General features: G+C 38.3%; 1 protein-coding gene and 1 long non-coding RNA gene across 2 annotated transcripts in view; one reads left to right on the top strand and one right to left on the bottom strand.

The window, feature by feature from the left end:
• The window catches only part of LOC140725400 (uncharacterized), a 28,514-nt gene extending 25,545 nt beyond the window's left edge, over nucleotides 1-2,969 (top strand). The window contains exon 3 of the long non-coding RNA XR_012098339.1: nucleotides 2,790-2,969. This is a non-coding gene — a long non-coding RNA (uncharacterized lncRNA). The remainder of the gene's footprint in view (nucleotides 1-2,789) is intronic.
• Nucleotides 1,921-21,660, bottom strand: part of pccb (propionyl-CoA carboxylase subunit beta) — a 77,388-nt gene continuing 57,648 nt past the window's right edge. Inside the window, exons 9-15 of the mRNA XM_073040819.1 lie at nucleotides 15,962-16,043; nucleotides 10,911-11,034; nucleotides 9,928-10,035; nucleotides 8,203-8,303; nucleotides 4,568-4,666; nucleotides 3,647-3,746; nucleotides 1,921-2,203 (exon numbers count right to left, since the gene is read on the bottom strand). Coding sequence (XP_072896920.1) covers nucleotides 2,082-2,203; nucleotides 3,647-3,746; nucleotides 4,568-4,666; nucleotides 8,203-8,303; nucleotides 9,928-10,035; nucleotides 10,911-11,034; nucleotides 15,962-16,043 — 736 coding nt within the window. The 3' untranslated portion in view covers nucleotides 1,921-2,081. The remainder of the gene's footprint in view (nucleotides 2,204-3,646; nucleotides 3,747-4,567; nucleotides 4,667-8,202; nucleotides 8,304-9,927; nucleotides 10,036-10,910; nucleotides 11,035-15,961; nucleotides 16,044-21,660) is intronic.

The following is a 21,660-nucleotide window of genomic DNA, read 5'->3' as shown; positions in this document are numbered from 1 at the left end:
ATTGTTTGGGTAGCCTCCAAACTGATGGCATGAACATCGATTTCTCAAACTTCCAGTAATGCCCCCCTTCACCATTTCATCTCCTTGTCCCTCTCTTGTTATCTCCTCGCCTGCTCGTCATCTCCCTCTGGTGCTCCCCCCACTTTTTTTCCTCTTTCTTCCATGGTCTTCTGTTTCTTTCACCAATCAACTCCCTAGCTCTTTGCTTCACCCTTCCCCCTCCAAGTTTCATCTATCGTCTGGTGTTTCTCTCCCCTCCCCCCACCTTTCAAATCTACTCCTCAGCTTTTGTTTCTCCAGTGCTGCCGAAGTGTTTCGGCCTGAAATGTTGACCGTAGTTTTTTTCTTAGATGCTACATGGCCTGCTGAGTTCCTCCAGCATGTTGTGTGTGTTGCAAGAATGTGTGGTATTCCTTCCTTGGCAGCTCTATTGCCTCTAATATTCTTATAAAAGGTTTAGTATACTCCTTAATCGTATTTGCCAAGATAATTTCATGGCCTCTGTATTACCCTCCCAATTTGAAATGAATTTAATTTATATTTAAATCTTACATCCGTCCCACAATGTAAGGGAGTAAAAATCTTTATGTTATGACTCTGTCACATGTGAATTTATCAGCCTGATGGCTTGTAGAAAGAAGCTGTCCCGTAGCCTGTTGGTCCTGGCTTTAATGCTGCAGTCCTGTTTGCCGGACTGAAGCAGCTGAAATAGTTTATGGTCGGGGTTGTTGGTGTCTCCGATGATCTTCCAGGCCTTTGTTACATAGCTGCTGCTGTAAATGTCCTCAGTGGAGGGAAGTTCACATCCACAGATGTGTTGGGCTGTCCGTACCATTCCCTGCAGTGCCCAGTGATCAAGTTGGTGCAGTTCCCATACCAGACGGTGATACGGCAAGTCAGGATGCTCTCAATGCTACCGCTGTAGAAGGTCTTGAGGATCTGGGGGCCCATGCTGAACTTCTTCAGTTGCCTGAGCTGGAAGAGACACCACCTTTCTTTCCTGCATTTCCTATAAACCTCTAGAAACTTATTTGATATCAATTTCCTATATCTGACACCAAATTTCAAAGTTATCCTTTTATCATGATTCCCTAAACTTACCATCTTTGCCTGTAACCCTGCTGACTCTAAGCTCTATTCTAGTTGTGGTCTCGCCAATGCCCTATATAATTGGAGTATAACCTCCTTTTGTATTCAGTAACCCAAACAATAAACAATGACATTGTCCGGTTTGCTTGCTTTACTGCTAAGATTTTGCAGATACTGAACAGATACCCTGATCCCTCTGCAATCTCCCATTTAGAGAGTTTAAGATTTCTGTTTGTACTCTATATACTTCATATTTGCTCATGTAACCTATCTATATTTCCTTGCACCCTTACGACTGCTTTATGTTTTCTACCTTGGAAACATAAGAGAAATGAAATTGAAATGTATTAGGAAGATACAACAAATCAAATTAATATTTTGCCTATTTACAATTAAAACTATTGAACCTTAAAGCTACTGTGTATCCATTGGATGCCTATAGTATAGCAATTTGATTTTCTTTTGCCAAGCTGAAAGTTTGCTGGTCATAAAAACACAACTGACATTTTAAACTTAAATTCCCATTGGTATTTAACTTACTATGAACATGTATTTAATTGTCAGAATTAATAATGATTTCCTAAATGTATCCTATATTTTTCTAATATCAAAAAGAAATCTGGGGTCAGAAGTCAGCAGTGGGGTTTTTCCACTTTTGAAATCAAAATGTAATATATCAGGCATGATCCAGTTCTTGTCAAGTGGTTAAATCAAAGTTGAGGTTCAACTCATTTACTGCATTGTCATCTACTCATTTAATGATAGTGTACACATTATAGCCCAAATGTTATGCTGCTTACTACTTTATCAATAGAGGCAAAGAGAAAAGGCTTCACAAGAACAATTTATTTTGTTCATTCTAAAAGTTATTACTAAAAAACTTAGTTCCTGCTGAACAGATTGAAGATTATTTTTATCCATTAAAATAATTCAATCCTTTTAAATAGATAATTTTTCTATCCCATTGTCCTGTAGCTCTAAAGGTTTTTGCTTTACAGTGGAATATTGCCATGCTTTTTCCAAGGGTTGGTCTGTTTCTTGTTTGCTAGCATCTCCAGGTCTTGACAAATTCGCTTTCGAGTGGTTGCTGGTTGAATTATATCATCAACAAAACCTGCAGAGAACATAAGCATGTAGAGTCAATTGTCACTTAATTAATATAAAAACATGTTTTTCACACAGTTCTCATTTTCTCCTTCCCAGGTTCAGGAATATTAGAGTCCAAAGATTAATAACCTTTTACAGCGAGGAAATCAAAGATACTTCTGAGAAGCCAAGTTCATGTTGAATATTTCTGGTTTCCTTATAACAATATAATACTTATGGCAGCTTTGTACAATTTCATCAGTCTCATTCCCTGTAACCTATTCTCCTCTCATGCCTATTAACCTCTACCTCTCTTCACCTCCTTCCCTCACCTACACCCTCCCCCCCACCCCCAACACATATTAGTGGCAATTTACAATAGATAAATCTACTGGCACATCATTGGGAAGCAGAAGCGCCCTGGGAAAATGTGCATTCTACACAAGAGCATCAAAGGTCAGAATTGAACGCGAGTTGCTGGAGCCACGCTAACTATTGTACCATTGAACTAGAATACAGGGAGGAATCTCCCCAAAAAAGTCTATTTCTTTTGAAATTTTCACAGTGGCAATGTTTAAAGATTAATTTTATGCATTTTTCTTTTATCTTTTTAGAAGCGTTCAGATAACAGATCAAGTTCAGCCTCTTGCGTGAAAGCTCAAGCATGTTCTTCTCAGTCTCAAAGTTAAGTTTTGCCTTAGGAAAGTGTACAATAGAATTCAATAACAATAACTTTCTTCCATTTACTGAGTCACATTACACCTGGAAAACAGAATTCAGCTAATCACAGAAAGAGGAAGGTAAGAAAGTAGACATTTGTCCTACTCTGGAGATAGGGTTAATACTCCCCCCCCACCCCCCAACCAAATCATGGTAAATCAAGCAGCACATTGTTCCTCCATTCTATTTGAAATCTTATGTTTTAAATAATATGTTATAAATCTTCAAATAATTTGCAAGATACTCCAGAGCCTTGAGTTATTGCTGATTTGAGCATCTGTTATGAAATGCCTTCTCAGTTTCCAAACATATTTGCAAATCACCAAAATCATCAATTTGGAAACTAGTGCAATGGAGGAACTTTAAAACAAAGCATAATTTTAACTTAAATCAATTCACCTAGTTACTATTAAGCAGATGAAGTAGAAAATATTCTAATTACAGTAAGTCACTCAAGAAACCTAATGTATAAAAAGTTTCAAAAATAAACCAAAAGGAAAAAGTCTCATTTTTTAAAGCCTCTGAGGCTTTAAAAACCAAATGAGTTCAATTAACAGCAGAAATTCCAAGGTATGGGCTGTCTTCGGCCAGGACCAGTAAAATAATCGTTTTCAAAACAGCTGTTGTTGGGCTTAAATTTCACAAGTATATGACCATACAAATTTAGGAAAATTGTAACAAAGAAAAAGCAAGCAGAAATTCTAGGTCAAATAAATTTAGACAATTACTATACCCTCTCCGTGGTACTTGCCTCTAACAGCTGCAGGGAATGGATTTGCAAAAGTCTCCACATATTCCGCCTCTGCTTTCTCCTCATTTCCCTTTCCTTTGAAGATAATCTGCACAGCACCCTTTGAAAGAAAAATGTAAAAGATCAAAATTTCCAATAGTAATAGTAGACATTAAGGAAATTAGATTCAACAACAGAATTCTGTACCATTGACACAATGAATCTTTTAACAGCTTGAAACTCAAATATTCAAGTCAATAACTAATTCCTTTCAGCTAATTATCTTCCCATAATGTACCAAGGAAATCTCTGATCTTGGGTAAGTCGCACTACAATTTATTCATTCCTGACACAAAAATAGTAGATTAAGCTAACTATAGGAGCTCAAATCAACTCATTTTGTTCCGTTACTCATTTATAGACTAACTGATGCATAAAAGGTCACAGTGGGTACCACTGTCCCAATGGGTATCGTGCAAGGTACACAACTCACTACTAACTTTTACATTACTTCGGATCAGATTTGGACAATCAATTTAGCCGTTACATTTTGAAAGGGTAATAGAGGGAAATGAGGAGTGAAGCCTGCATTTCCCTCCATTCATTCTATTTTTTTTTGCAGGTAATTTAAAAATTGCTATTCAAGTTGCAATAGAACTACAATCATCTATTGGAGCTTCCTTGTCCCTTCAAATTCTTCAAATGTTGATGATTTGTTCAGAAGGAAAAAAGGATATTCATCATTTTTTGTAAAAGTCTGAAAGGATATTATTAACATGTAATGTGTTTGTCCAAGCAGGTAATTTAAATTTAATTGGATCAACTTTTACAAATTAGATCTCTAACTCTGTGACAGATTTTATTGTGACTAATTATCCAATGAATAGATCTGGACGATCTATCTATAGCTTTAAAGCATGAATATGCAGTGATGTGACTTGCCTTTGCCCCCATTACTGCAACCTCAGCTGTTGGCCAAGCATAGTTCATGTCTCCTCTTAAGTGCTTGGAGCTCATCACGTCATAAGCACCTCCATAAGCCTGTCAAGGAAAACACATCAAATATGCAGTGCACCATTCAAAAAATAATGTGCAGTATATAGCAGTGTTAATTTATTATTACATTACTACTAACAGGAAATGCCCAATAGGTAAAAGGTCACTGGGTCTTGGTGAATGTTGTTGATGGACTGGTATAATTTCCAATAGAAATAGGCAGACAGGTGATCAATATTTTTATTGTATTCCTTTAAATATTTCTCTCTTCTCTCCCTGTCAGAAGGTATTGATGTTAAGATGCAAATTACAAAATAGAAATTCACTACCTCACATACATATGTAGTTTAAATGGGACATACTCCACATAAATCCAATTTCCTGAAAGAATGAGAACCTTCCTTAGAAGGTTGGCGTCATTCAATGTTTGTAGTGAGATGCTGAAGATGTTCTATAGGTCAGTTGTGGAGAGCGCCCTCTTCTTTGTGGTGGCGTGTTGGGGAGGCAGCATTAAGAAGAGGGACGCCTCACGTCTTAATAAGCTGGTAAGGAAGGCGGGCTCTGTCGTGGGCACAGAACTGGAGAGTATGACATTGGTAGCAGAGCAAAGGGCGCTGAGTAGGCTACGGTCAATCATGGAAAACCCTGAACATCCACTGCATAGCACCATCCAGAGACAGAGAAGCAGCTTCAGCGGCAGGTTGCTATCGATGCAATGCTCCTCAGACAGGATGAAGAGATCATTACTCCCCAATGCCATTCGGCTTTACAATTCAACCGCCAGGGGAAAGATATGTTAAAGTGCCGGGGTTATGACTGAGCTTAAGTTATCATTCAATGTATTTTAGTAAACTATTTAAGAACTTTTTAAAAGCTATTTATTAATGCTTTTTTTTTTGAGAGGGTGATTTTAGATGCATATCATATTTATACTGAGTTAAGTATTGTATGTAATTAGTTTTTGATACAATAAGTGTATGGGACATTGGAAAAATGTTGAATTTCCCCATGGGGATGAATAAAGTATCTATCTATCTATTCAGCAAAATGCAACATTTGATTGATGGATAAAGTTTGTTCCCACTGCAGAACAGTCCATTTATTTGGAACAGCCTAGTCTCTTGCATCTCTGTGCAGAGAAACACCAACGACATCAAGTCAGGTGGTATTCTGCACAGAATATGCTGAAGGCCGTATGGAAAGATATATTGGATTGTGATTTCTGAAGGAGATTGCCAAAGTTACTTTATAGAATGCCTCTTCTCCAGGATTTGAACCAAGTTCAAAGTGTTACTTGGTGGTGGGAATGGCCCACCCATCAGATCTACTGTACACTGCTCAAGAGCCAGCCATTCATTTTATTCCCACAGGAGCTCTGTAAAACACTGTAGTGGTCGATGTTATATTTCCTTTTAAACAACTATTTCATGCAAAATTCTGATTTACAAGCTTCAATAGCGTGGTGGAGAAAGGAGAATCAGAAGCTACAACAATTTGCTGGAGGAACTCAGTGGAACAAGCAGCATCAGTATAAGGAAATAAAACCCTACACCAGAAGTTAGTCATGCAAAAAATCATTTCATCTGCCCAAAACTTGTTTTTTCCAATCCACAAGTAAATGTTGTAGACTGACATTTCAAGGTGGAGATCACATACTGAGGGATGCACATAAACTGTCTAAATGCAAAGGCGCTGTTCAGGGTAATTAAGATGACAGGTTAAGGTCATCCCATTATCGGTCTAGGGCTTATTTAGTCACAAGTACAGTTGGCCCTCCTTATCCGCGAGGAATTGGTTCTGGGACCCCTCGCGGATACCAAAATTCGTGGATGCTCAAGTCCCTTATTCAACCTGGCTTAATGCAGTGGATCTTAGGACCCGGCGGCAGAGCTCTGAATCCGCAGTGTTTCTGTTCACAAAAATAATCACGTCACGATCACAATTGAAATTAAAGTGGAAATAAGCAATCAGAAAGAGGTGAAACGCTATTGGTCATTGGAAAAGCATTAGGCTACGTCAGTTAACGAATGGAACAATTTTAAAGGATAAAGTGAGAAAGGCTCTGCCCCGATGAAAGCTACAATTATTACTAAGCAGCGCAGTGGTTTAATTATTGGGTTTTGGGTTTTTGATCCTCCACATCAACCCAGCAAGGTGGAGAGGGCACTCAGGAGCGGTCTGTCACTAGATCGAACACGGGAACTTTTGTTCCTGAGCCCAGCGCTGAAACATACGTTCTTAAGTGTTTTATATGCACAGAAAGGTAAAATGTATACTATATACTATGACAAACTTTTGACTAACTGACACTAAATAATACCGGATGTACCTGTTCCGACTTACTTAGTAAGAGAACTTCTGATTTTTTTCGATCCCGATCCACGATAACCCATGCACATCCTCCCGTATACTTTAAATCATCTCTAGATTACTTATAATACCTAATACAATGTAAATACTATGTAAAATAGTTGTTATACTGCATTGTTTAGGGAATAATGACAAGAAAAAAAAGTCTGTACATGCTCGAACAATAAGTGTTGGAAGAGCACTTCCGGGTTTTCGCGATTGGTTGAATTCGCGGATAAGGAGGGCTGACTGTATTATCAGTCTGGGGGATTTAGCATAGAAAATAAATGCTGGTTTACTGTCAAGCCTGTATGCAAATTGGACAAACATGAAATGGCAGATGTTGTACATGTTAAATAGAGTTCAAACTATACCAATGAACTTACTTTTTGAATACACTATTACATGATTGCAGCATTAAAAGTATTCTTTTGGGGGCAAAAAAGTTGCAATTTGATTAGCTGAGTCCAGCTTTAACACTGAACCCAAAATTTAGAGAAAAATATTCATGTTATGGGAGGGACATTTCCAATGTTGTGGCCAATCCACGTAATTGTAGTAGCATTCACTATGTACCTAGCAGCACAGAAATTCTTTGGCCAAAGCATTTCTGTTCAGTATCTTAAATTATTAAATAAATTTACAGAATTAACTTTCCAGCACTCCCAAATCAAAGTTTTTCAGATGTTGTTGTTGAGTAGTTTATCAAGCTGGCTTGTTGGCTTGCACACGTTTCATTACCCATCTAGGTAACATCAGTGCAACTTCAAATTAAATGCTGGTGATCTACATTGTTGGTCTTTTATGTGTCCTGTGGTTTGTGTGTGAGTCAGTGTCATTTCTATTGGTTACCGATTATGTAATCCACGATTGGTTTGCTAAAATCCAATTAGGTGATAATTGTTGTCCAGCCCGTGTTAGTCGACTGTTATGTAGGATTAACATCATCCTCATTGATTGACGAGTGTAATCAGGTGTGAAATAGCTCTTGGGTCTGGACTATGACTTGACGCTGAAGTGGGATGCAAACTGGGTTCACTTCAACGTGCTTGTTGATAGAATTCTGTGTGGAGAACAAAGCCTCTAATAATTCTCAGACTTATCATTGATGGGCTTGGCCTAGGATAGTGGCATTGGTCCAAGTTGAAAAACATCTTTCATAGATGTTTTTGAAGTAGACCCTTGTAGAACTCACACTAATCAGGCAGATTTACTGCAGACTTCCAACTTACCTTTCGAGTGATTACTGTAATTTTGGGAACTGTTGCCTCAGCAAAGGCATAAAGCAACTTGGCACCATGTCTGATTATTCCACCATATTCCTGACTGGTTCCTGCATGTAAACAATTGTTATAAATAAAATACTTACAGTAGACATTCCAATATACTAGATTTTGGTATAAGATTTTGAAAATGGACAGTACTTGCTGTTTTCTATGGGATTTGCGCAGGAGCATATGATTAAAGATGTATTTTGACATAGCGTCCTTTACAGGTTATGCAATTTTTCTGTTCCTGAGAACTGCCTTTAAGTCGGTTTTCCTAACAGTTTTCCAGTAATCCTTATCATATCATTTTCCATGCCCTTGCCATAATTGTGTTTCATTACGCTATCACTATCTACAATTAAGCTAATGGAATATACTGTATCAAATGAAACATCATGAGCCTGAAATAATGCTTTAAGTGTATGAAAGGATTTGTATAAAATTGTATTTCCACAAGTCATCAATTCTTATACTAAAGAGCCCCTAAAACTGACTTATCACCTTCCCCAAATGATAGTGAATGATTTTTAAAGTCTTATAAAATTTGAAGAACGAAGTGTAAATTAAAATACTTCAGTTCAAGATAAAATGATTGACAGTAAATGGAAAATGGGATTAAGTTAGAGACAACAGAAATTACATTTAATTTTAGGAACAGTTGACACCGAGCCACAATATCTTAGCCTATTTTTACTTTCAGGTAGAGTTAATAATAAGTGGTTAAGTATTGCAACTTGAAGCAATCCAAGTGCTTTAATGTTAAATAATTTCTCAAAGAAATCGTGTTTCAGCTTCTAGAGAACAGAGCTTAACCAAGATATAGGGAAATTTACATCAAACTCCTGAATTCCATGCTCAAAACATGCAGACATCATGTTACACCCCAATTTACTTTAAAAATAAGCCGTACTTATTTTTCACTATAAAATCCAGATCAATACTTTATGTAAAGGACTTTCTGAGGTTACCCAAGAATTACTAATATTCTTTATTCTAATTCTGATGCTGATGTGCAGGCTAGGCATTTGCAATTTAATAGGAGGAAGCGATATTGTAGAAGGGGCCATGTGAATCAACACTGTAGTTGGACATTATTATGTAGGTGGTTCAGCATAAATGCAAAAGGATTGACATCATAATAGCAACAGTACTGCCATCATAATAAGAGCCCTTAGCTTCAATTTAAAAATTGCCTGTGGCCATTTAAGTAAACTCCTGTACCAGTTGGCAACAGCTGCCATGCAATCTAAAGAGAAAGGTGCTTTTTATTAAAAAAGAAAGGAAATAAGCTTTGGACAATTGCTGTTTTCAATTTGAAAGCAGTGCATTGAAGTGCAGTAACAGCATACTGGAACAGCACTACAACATTACACTGTGTCCAAATTATCCAACAGGTTGATGAATAAAACACAAGTTACCAACAGAGGATTGTTTCTAAATATATTAAAAAAAGAAATGATGAGTTGGAACTTTTAAGTTGGATCATTAAAATCTGGGCCATTGTGTTCATCAAGTACAGAAACAATGCTCTGAATCAACCTAGCAAGTATGTAAATCCACAAATTAGACACGACACAGCGTAGCACAAATATGCGTTTGTGGAACACAGTGGGAGTTTGATCAATTCGAGCAATCGTTGAACATGAAAATGAAACATTCTAATGGCTTATGTTATTTTTTATTTTTTACCTGGTAAGAATCCAGGCACATCCACAAATGTAATGATAGGGATGTTAAATGCATCACAGAATCTGACAAAACGAGCTCCTTTAACGGATGCATTAATGTCCAGACAACCTAAAAAAATAAAGTTATGATATAGGATTAATAATTCTCATTATTCCTGTTGTAGATTCAATTTCCAGTGAAGGAGAGATTATGAATAAAGTTGACTAAAGGGCAACAGAAAGCAAATCACAAGATGGCAAGAAACTTAGAATTTGAAGTCTAGTAAAGGTACAAGGAACAGAAACAGATACCAAACTTCAAGATTATTTGCAAGTGCAGGTTATTACTTAAAAATCAAAATGCCTGTTCAGAAGATTTTCACTATTAAAACTGATATTATCAATACAAGATTCTCAGATCAATTAACCAGGTAGATGCTGAGAGGATGATTCCTCTCATGGAATCTAGAATCAGGGAGTGTAGCCTTAGAAACAATTAAGATGGTGTTTCATAATGAATTAAACAAAAAAAGTTATAACTTAATTCCTAAAAATTTGATGTTCTCAAATATTTGATTGGGCACTTCAGTGTAGGTTCCCTAAACTGAGAGCTGGAAAGCCATGGTGTGTCAATGAAATTCAAGAGAAGTCCACTGGAACCATAGAAAGATAGTCACAACAGCAGAAGACATACAGTATGTTGTTCCTTGAGCTACGTGGAATTTCAATGAAAAGTACAGAGATGGCAGAAATAGGGGTGAGACTGGGATGCAGAACTGAAGTGACAAAGTTCAGAGTCATCCTTGTGGACTGAATAGAGACTTTGCAAAGCAGTTACTCTAGTTGTATTTAGTTTCTCTAATAACGAGCCCATGCAACTGCACAAATTGGAAGAGACAAATTGCCAGTTCACAGCAAGGAGTATTTGAGTTCCTGTGTAATATGGGAAGAGATGATGGTGTGCTAATGTCACTAAGCTACGTATTCACTACATCACATACTCACCTGAAGCCACTTTAGGCTGATTACCCACAATTCCCACTGTGCCTCCATTCATTCTGGCAAATCCGATAATAATATTCTTTGCATAATTAGGCATGAGCTCAAAGAATTCTCTTTCATCCACAATCTAAAACAGAATTTCAAAAAGAGCTTTTTAAACTGTGGTTTGTGTTAAAGTTAATTCAATACTAGCTTGCTTGTCGTAAAACACTTTCACAACTTCAAACTATGATCAAACAAAGCTGTGTATTGAACAGTATGGTCCTCATAAACCACTTTGGATACTGTTGGAGGGATGAAGTAGCAGAGTTAATTCACAGCAATCAGGTCACTGGCATGGAGTCTGGTCCTGCGACTCAGAAGGGAAGGTGGGGAGGGGTGGGTAGAGAAGAGGCAAGCCATGGTGATGGGGATTCATAGTTAGGGAAAGAGAAAGTGGGTTTTGTGGTCGAGAACAAGATTTTCAGATGATATGTTGCCTTCCGGGTGCCAGGGTCCAGGACATCCTGGATCAAGTCTTCAGTATTCTTAAGTGGAAGGGTTAACAGCTAGAGGTCGTGATCCATTTAAGTTCCAATGGCATCGGTAGGACGAGTGATAAGGTTCTGCATAGGGAGTTAGATGCCAAGTTTTAGGAGAGGACCTCCAGGGCTTTGATCTCAGGGTTGCTAACCATGCCATGTGCTTAGCGAGGCCAGAACTACAAAAATAATACACTTTAACATGTGGCTAAGGAATTGCTGTAGAAGGACTTTTGGATCATTGGGTTCTCTTCCAGGGAAGGTGGGACCTGTACAGAAGAGTGGTTTTTGCCTGAACTGGAGGGGGACTAATATCCCAGTGGGAAGGTTTGCTAGCGCTACTGGTGGGGTGTTAAACCAGAGTTGCAGGGGGATGGGAACCAGATTGCCTAAACAAATAGTAGAGAGGTTGAAGAGACAGATGTTGTTAAGACCTCAGAAAAAGTCAAAAATCAAAAGGTTGAGCATGGTGCGACTAATGTTCTGAGCTGCTTATGTTTCAATGCAAAAAGTACTGTAGGAAGGACAGATGAACTCAGGGCATGGATCAACACCTGGAATTATGATATTGTAGCCATTAGTGAGACTTGGTTGCAGGATGGCTAAATCAATTATTCTGGAGTTCTATTGTTTTAGACGTGACAGAATGAGAGGAAGGGGTGGTGTTACTAGTCAAGGAAATTGTCACAGTAATGCTCAGTCTGGACAGATGTCTAGGCAGGCTTTATGAGTGGAACTGAGTAATAAGAAAGGTATGACCATGTTAATGAGGCTATACTACAGACCACCGAACAGTCTGCGGGATTTAGAAGAACAAATTTGTAGAGTGATCGCAGACTGTTGCAAGAAACAAGGCTGTTATAGTACATGGTTTTAACTTTTCACATATTGGCTGGAATTCCCAACCTATAAAAGGACTAGATGGGATAGTTTGTGTCAAGTGCGTTCAGGGAAGTTTACTTAATCAGTTCATCCACCTTTTTTGTACGTCTTGATTTGACCACAGTATCTGCAGTGCACTTTGTGTTTACTTAATCAGTACTTAGAAGTCCCAAAAAGAGCATGTGCGATACTTTATCTCCCATTAGGGAATGAGATAGAAATTGTGTAGGGGAATATGTTACATCTAGTGATCATAATGCCATTAGTTTCAAAGTAAATATGCAAAAAGATAGCTTTGGTCTGCAGGTTGAGATTCTAAATTGGAGAAAAGCCAATTTTGATGGTATCAGAAAGGATCTGGAAAGTGTGGATTAGGACCCATGGTTTTCTGGCAAAGGCATACTTGATAAGTGGGAGGCCTTCAAAAGTGAAATTTAGAGAGTACAAAGCTTGTATGTGCCTGTCAGAATAAAGGTTAAGATAATAGGTTTATGGAGCCTTGGTTTTCAAGAGATAATTGAGGCCCTGGTAAAGAATAAAATAGTAGATGCATAGCAGGTATAGGCAGGTAGGAACAAATGAGATATGTAGTATAAGAAATACAAGAGAACACTTAAGAAATCAGGAGGGCTAAAATGAGGCATGAAGTTGCCCTAACAGACAAGGTGAAGGTGAATCCCAAGGGATTCTACAGATATGTTAAGAGCAAATGGAGCAAGTGACAAAATTGGTCCTGGGAATTTATACGTAGAGGCAAAACAGATATTTACTCAGGAGATGAACACAGACTCAACAGAAGTGAGGCAAAGCAGCAACAAGGTCATGGACCCAATACAGATTACAGAGGAGGAGGTGTTTGCTATTTTGAGGCAAATTAGAGTGGATAAATCCCCAAGGCCTGACAAGGTGTTTCCTCGAACCCTGTGGGAAGCAAGTACAGAAATCGCAGGGACCGTAGCAGAGTTATTTAAATTGTCCTTAGCGACAGGTGAGGTACCAGAGGATACATAACATTGTTCCACTGTTTAAGAAAGGTTCCAAAAATAATACACCAGGTAGAAAGGTAGAAATTATAGGCCAGTGACCCTGACATCAGTAGTGGGAAAGTTATTGGAAGGTATTCTGAGGGGCCTGATATATGAGTATTTGGATATGACAGGGATTGATTAAGAATAGTTAGCATGGCTTTGTGTCTGGTAGGTTGTAATTAACCAATGGTCTGGGCGCAGGTTGATGGGACCAGGCAGTTTAAATGGTTCAGCATGGACTAGATGGACCAAAGGGCCAGTTTCTGTGCTGTACTTTTCTATGACTGTAAACCTGCTAGACAATTTTATACAAGTGACTACCAGGAAATTAGATTATTATGGTCTGGCTGAAGTCCCATTTAATGTCCAATGTTCTTCCAGGATTCTGGAAGGAAACCCAGTATGATAAACATGAACTAACAAATCCGGCAAATAGTGACCACTAGCTCCATATGTTTAAATTTTTTTAAAAAACATTGATAAATCATTATATTTATCTGTTCTTCAAGAATTGTAAGCACAAAACTAGGGGACAAATACACAAACAAAATTAAAGACAAGGGACCATTGGACTTTCTTCCACAAGAACTGGAATTTATGTTGCAGCTACAGAGAATAAACCTGATCCTACAAGACCTCCTACATTTAGTGCTGAATACTGAACCTCAGGTTATCTTATTTGGGAGGAGCATGCAGTACTGCAGTTTCATAAAAATGATATAACAGAGGTAGTATCTGATCTTGTGCTTCTGCTGGTTCTTGAAACAAGTTGTCTAATCAAGTGTTTTTCCCAGTTCTGCCCCAGAACCTTGCAAATGTTTAAAATTCACTTAAATCATTTTTTTAAAAAAATGTGGTAGAGTCTGCGACTACCACATTTTGGGTTGTGCAATCCAGATAATGCATGACTTTGTTCTTTTTCTCCCCCTTGGTTAATTTAAACCTGCCTCTTACATTGACTTCTTAGCTTTATATTCAAATCTGTTGTATTAAAGAGTGAGATTCCTTTTAGAAGTGCATTTATATATCAGCTTCAATAGTTAAATTAACCCTAGATTAACCAAATACAGTTTGCCCTTAAAAATGAGCTAAGTTTAATGTTTTCCCAATCCAATGATGTTTCATAATAATTCTCTAAAATGTTCTCATTGTTCCACATGTTTTAATTACTTGGGTGTATTTGCATGTTCATCTTGCACGTCTGTACAGTACATTGCAATAAATACCAAATATACCCTCAAACTCACAAAATATTCTACTTTTCCTACCTGTCAAAATGAGCATTTTCAAGTTTGCACACAATGAATGACCACTTAGATTACTTTACATCCTCCTCCATGTTAATCAAGGTTTTTGTTTCAAGTCTCTGCAGGGATAACTGAACTCTGAAATTACAGCATTGTTGATGGTACCATGGGTGACAATTTTAAGTTATAACTAGACAATAGGTGCAGGAGTAGGCCATTCGGCCCTTCGTGCCAGCACCACCATTCACTGTGATCATGGCTGATCATCTACAATCAGTACCCTGTTCCTGCCTTCTCCTCATATCCCTTGACTCCGCTATCTTTAAGAGCTCTATCTAACTCTTTCTTGAAAGCATCCAGAGAATTGGCTTCCACTGAGGCAAAATGAGCTCACATAGATCCACAACTCTCTGGGTGAAATAGTCTTTCCTGAACTCCGTTGTAAATGGCCTACCCCTTATTCTTAAACTCTGACCTCTGGTTCTGGACTCCCCCAACATCGGGAACATGTTTCCTGCCTCTAGTGTGTCCAATCCCTTAATAATTTTATATGTTTCAATCAGATCCCCTCTCATCCTTCTAAATTCCAGTGTATACAAGCCCAGTCGCTCCAATCTTTCAACATATGACAGTCCTGCCATCCCGGGAATCAACCTCGCGAACCTACACTGCACTCCCTCAATCGCAAGAATGTCCTTCCTCAAATTTGGGGACCAAAACTGAACACAGTACTCCAGGTGTGGTCTCACCAAGGCCCTGTACAACTGCAGAAGGACCTCTTTGCTCCTATACTCAGCTCCCCTTGTTATGAAGGCCAACATGCCATCAGCTTTCTTCACTGCCTGCTGTACCTGCATGCTTATTTTCAGTGACTGATGTACAAGGACACCTAGATCTCATTGTACTTCCCCTTTTCCTTACTTGACACCATTCAGATAGTAATCTGCCTTCCTGTTCTTGCCAAAGTGGATAACCTCACATTTATCCACATTAAACTGAATCTGCTGTGCATCTGCCCAATCACCCAACCTGTTCAAGTCACCCTGCATTCTCCTAACATCCTCCTCATATTTCACACTGCCACCCAGCTTTGTGTCATCTGCTAATTTGCTAATGTTACTTTTAATCCCTTCATCTAAATCATTAATGTGTATTGTAAATAGCTGTGGTCCCACTAAGGTTACGCTAGAAAGCATCCCATTCTTTAAGAGGATGGAATAGTCAAACACAAATTTGCTGAGGCTGGATCAATGTGATGACAAGGTAGAGACTGGGCTTTCTCATCTATTGTGATGTAAATTAAGTATGGTCATATGCTGTTTTGCAAGTGCGAATACTGTATAAACAATACGACGTTCAACCTAAAAAGCACTCACCGCATGGACAATATCCAACATATCGTATGCCTTTGTGGATTCAAGGGGAACCAATGTATCCAAGCTTGGTACCATCCTGTCACTTTATAAACAGAAAGAACAAAGTTTTTAAAAAAAAGATTTGTCAACCAATTATTTATAGTATATATGGTGGTAAATTTGGGCTTCAATCATCATTGACAGTTGTGGATAAGCATTTAAAGTTTTCCACAAGGTTTTGATTGTGAACTACTAATAGAACACAAGAGAAAATCTGCAGATACTTGTGGTAGGAGCCCTTTGGAGATGACAGAAGTTGCAGAGAATGATGATTTGGATGTAGAGGCTCATGGGGTGGTAGATAAAGGCCAGGACTAGCTACGAAGTTCAATTTCACACTGCACTGCATATCAAAATTATTCTGCCACATTGTTTTAAAAAATAACTTCCTTCTAAACATTGATAAGCTTTATCTATAAACTGAATACTTCAAATAAAACTGTATTAGATCAGTAAAACTTAACACATTCATGGTTGCTGTCCTCAACAGATCCATGCATTTCTACAGATTCATCAATTTATATTGAACAATGGAAACCCAATATATCTGCTTCAACAATTCTGCTCTGTTCAGAATCAAAAGCATATTTTTCAGTCTTATAAAAATTTGGTCAAGGAGACAACAACATAATGATAATCTTTGCCAATTCATTCTACATTAGTTCAATAAAACAAACACTCTGACTCTGAAACAATCAATTTCACCTCTAAAATCATTAAATTCAGCCATAAAGGGAAAAATAAGTCCAAATATCTTACAGGATGTACGGACATACTGCAACACAGACATCATACATGAGAAACAATTACTTGAAATACCAACTAAGCAGGTACTCTCCTTTTAGGATTTAGAGTTTCAGATTATTTCCAGACAATATCAATTTCTAACATATATAAAACAATTAAAAGAGAGCAGATATCAAATCTAATTCCAACTTAGTCAATCACAAGGCCATCATCTTGTAATTTACAGTGCAGTAAATCATTTTAAGTAGTATAGTTCTATAATAGTTACCACCTTGCAGAAAATATTATACAGCACACTTGGGTTTAGTGTTCTGTAGTTGACACTTTGAACGCAAAATTTCAGATCCAAGAGACACATAAATTAGCGTCAGTTCAGAAGTTTGTCCAAAGTTATTGTCCAAATAAAAATGTGACTGTTATTGCATAAAGTTAATTTACAGCTAAAAATAACTGAATAATGCATTTATAACAATTTTAGAAAAAATATTCATTTTTGAAATAAATAAAAATGGGTTCTTTGCAAAAATTTGTGATCCAAAAGGGTGCATAATTCAATACGACCACTAGATGACAGCCTTTCATTTGTAACTGGAGAGGAAAGAAAGCACCATTCCATCAATTGGAGAATTCTCCCTGCAGCCACACGAGGGCAGACTTGGACATTTAAAGAGGTACAGTAGCAGTAAACTCAACACACAAGCAGCTCTTCAGATGGAGATGAAATGTTCCTTCATCTTCCAGGCACACAGTTCCATTTTTGTACAATGGAAGATACTGTAATTCCACTGTCAGCCATGATATTTCTATTCAGACTACTTAGTAAGTGAAATATATCCAAATGCTGGCATTCTTTTGCACAATGTACCAACAAACAGTAATTGAATCCTCAAGTTGTATCTGCTAAGAGTTGTATCCTGGCTAACCGTTACCCAGAACAATATTTTCCAGCATTTTTCCCATTAATAAAAAATCTACTGATTCTTTTAAATAGCCTGTTATAAAGATCCAGCCACTGCTTAAATCTATACTTGTCCACAACAGAGTTGCATATAATGGCCTCTGCAGGCAGCTTAGAATCAGAATTAGGTTTATTATCACCGGTATGTGTCATGAAATTTGTTAACTTAGCAGCAGCAGTTCAATGCAATACATAATATAGAAGATAAATAAATAAATAACTCAATAACAGTATATGTATATTGAAAAGATTAAAAATTGTGCAAAATCAGAAATAATATATATTTAAAAAGTGAAGTAGTGTTCACGGGTTCACTGTCCATTTAGGAATTGGATGGCAGAGGGGAAGAAGCTGTTCCTAAATCGCAGAGTGTTTTTCATGTTTCTGTACCTCCTACCTGATGGCAGCAATGAGAAAAGGGTGCTGGGGGTCCTTAATAACGGACGCTGCCTTTCTGAGACACTACTCCTTGAAGATGTCCTGGGTACTTTGTAGACTTGTACCCAAGATGGAGCAGACTAAATTTACGAACCTCCGCAGTTTCTTTCAGTCCTATGCAGTAGTGCCCCCTCCCCACATGCCAGAGTGATGCAGCCTGTCAGAATGCTCTCCATGGTACATCTATAGAAGTTTTTTTTAATTAGTTTTTTTATACATTTTCTACATCGCTACAGATAAAAAAACCCAGTTCGAAATGAAGAACATTAATACAGTGCAAAAATAAACATACAATAATAATATAATACAAAAGAAGATAATTGAGAAAGCACCCAAATTGAAGACATGTAAAATTAGTATCCTCCCCAAGCCCCGCAACAAAAAAGAACTCCAGACCAACCACAACACAATCTAGAGAATATACATCAGGACATTCAAACCCCCAAAACTGTAAATACACTTAGCAACAGAAGATATTAATGCCTACTACCAACAAAAAAGGAGCTGAAAGCAAGGGACTGAAAAAAAAAACCTTAGTTAAGAGGAAGGTTATGAAAATACTCAATAAAAGGTCCCCAGACCTTATGGAACTTTGTATCCGAATTAAGAACTGAATAGTGAATTTTTTCAAGGTCTAAGCAGGACATAATATCATTAAGCCATTGAGCATGCATGGGCGGGGCAACATCCCTCCATCTAAGGAGGATTAAAAGTCTAGCCAGGAGAGAAGCAAAAGATAATATTCGACACTTAGTCGAACTCAGACGTAAATCTGTCTCACCCAGAAAACCAAACAAAGCAATTAAAGGGTTAGGTTCTAGGTGGTGATTCAGAATACAAGATAACGTTATGAAGACGTCTTTCCAAAATTTCTCCAAGCTAGGACAAAACCAAAGAAGTTTTTGAATGTTTTTGTCGACATACTAAATCTCTTCAAACTCTTAATGAAGTATAGTCGCTATCATACCTTCTTTATAGCTGCATCACTATGTTCAGACCAGGTTAGGTCCTCAGAGATCTTGATCTTGAAATTGCTCACTCTTTCCATGTCTGATCCCTCTATGAGGATTGGTATATGTTCCTTTGTCTTACCCTTCTTGAAGTCCACAATCAGCTCTTTCGTCTTACTGACGTTGAGTGCCAGATTGTTGCTGCGGCACCATTCCACTAGTTGGTTTATCTCACTCCTGTATGCACTCTCGTCACCACCTGAGATTCTACCAACAATGGTTGTATCATTAGCAAATTTACAGATGGTATCTGAGCTATGCCTAGCCATGTAGTCATGGGTACAGAGGGAGTAGAGCAGTGGGCTAAGCACACACCCAAGGTGCACCAGTGTAGATCGTCAGCGAGCAGGAGATATTATCACCAATCCGCACAGATTGTGGTCTTACAGTTAGGAAGCTGAGGATCCAGTTGTACAGAGGCCCAGGTTCTGTAACTTATCAATCAGGATTGTGGGAATGATGGTATTAAATGCTGAGACATAGTCAATGAACAGCATCCTGACATAGGTAGTCTTAGGCCATCTGAAGAGCCATTAAGATTGCGTCTGTCATTGACCTATTGCGGTGATAGACAAATTGCAGTGGGTCAATGTTCTTGTTCAGTCTAGTCATGACCAACCTCTCAAAGCATTTCAGCACTGTAGATGCGAGTGCTACTGGGCAAAAATCATTAAGGCAGCTCACATTATTCTTCTTAGGCACTGGTATAATTGTTGCCTTTTTGAAGCAAGTTGGAACTTTGGCCCATAGCAGTGAGGGTTGAAAATGTCCTTGAATACTCACGCCAGCTGGTTGGCACAAGTTTTCAGAGCCTTACCAGGTACTCCATTGGGGCCTTCCATTTTGCGAGGGTTCACTCTCTTTAAAGACAGCCTAACATCAACCTCCAAGACGGAGATCACAGGGTCACAGTGTACAGCAGGGATTCTCCCTTTCAAATTGGGCATAGAAAGTGTTGAGTTCACCTGGTAGTGAAGTATTGCTGCCATTCATGCTACTGGGTTTCACTTTGTAGTAATGTCTTACAAACCCTGCCAGAGTTGTTGTACATCCGATATTGCCTCCAACCTTGTTCTAAATTGTCTCTTCGCCCTTGAAATACCCTCTGCATGTCATACCTGGTTTTCTAGTACAGACTTGGGTCACCAGCCTTGAATTCCACAGATCTAGCCTTCAGCAGACGATGTACCTCCTGGTTCATCCATGGCTTTTGATTTGGGAATGTACCACAAATCTTTGTAGGCACACACTCATCCAAACAGGTTTTAATGAAGTTGGTTAACAACTGCAGCATACTCATGCAGATTTGAAGATGAATCCCTGAGTATGGTCCAGACCACCGATTCAAAGGAGTCCTGCAGGCACTCCTGTGCTTCCCTTGTCCATACTTTCTTGGTCCTTGCTACTGGTGCTGCAGTCTTCAGTCTCTGCCTATACTCAGAGAGTGAAAGTACAGACAGGTGATAAGACTTCCTGAAATGAGAGCGTGGAATCGCAGGGTAGGCATTCTTGATGGTGGTGTAGCAATGGTCCAGTGTGTTTACTCTGGTATTGCAAGTGATCAGTTGATGGTAATTGTTTAGTGATTTTATTCAGACTGGCCTGGTTAAAATGCCCCTAAACGATGGTGAAGGCATTAGGGTGCGCTGTTTCATGCATTTTGATCCCATTGCTCAGATCATCTAAAGCCTGATTGACATTGGCTTGAGGTGGAATATGTATACTGCTACCAAAATTATCATGAACATTTCCACTGGTAGGTAAAATGGGCGGCACTTAACTGCGAGATATTTCAGGTCTGGTGAGCAGAATGGGGACAACACTGGTATATTTGTGCACTGAGGAGATGATCATGAGGCATACTCCTCCACCTCTGCTTTTGAGAGATCCTGACGGTATATACTGTAGATGATAACTTGACAACTATTTTAAATACTTTTACAAAGTTCATTTTGTCTACTTGGTCCAGTGTGTAATGTATTTTTGGACAAAATGAAATACAGTGATAAGCTGAGTGACCTGAGTGCTGCTCTTATTCAATTTTCACTGCATGCATCATCTCAAACATCTCCCAAAACTGCTAAATGTTAACATAGTGGAAGATCACCCCATGATATTGCTTACAGGGAAAGTACTATGCATATAAAATAGCTCAACTGTAGTTAACTATTTTAATGCTGAGGCCAATTATAGATATTTATTTCACACAAAAGAATAGCACAAGAAATAGCTCCATGATCCATTTTTGTGAAGCAGATCAACAGCACTGAGGAAGTATGAAATGCTGATCTTGCAATCAGAATGATGCATTATCAGAGTTATACAACATGTAAGCAGGCCCTTTGTTCCAACTTGTCATACAATCAGAGTGCCTATCTGCACTAGCACTTATAGCCAGTACTTGGCCCATATCTATCTTTTCGATCCATGTATCTGTCCAAATGTCTTTTAAAAGCAGTAACTGCACCTGCCTCCACCATTTATCCTGGCTGTTCCTTCCATATACC

This window comes from Hemitrygon akajei, chromosome 3, assembly GCF_048418815.1.
Source record: "Hemitrygon akajei chromosome 3, sHemAka1.3, whole genome shotgun sequence".
In the NCBI taxonomy this organism is placed as follows: domain Eukaryota; kingdom Metazoa; phylum Chordata; class Chondrichthyes; order Myliobatiformes; family Dasyatidae; genus Hemitrygon; species Hemitrygon akajei.
This window is presented reverse-complemented; position numbering and strand designations above follow the sequence as displayed.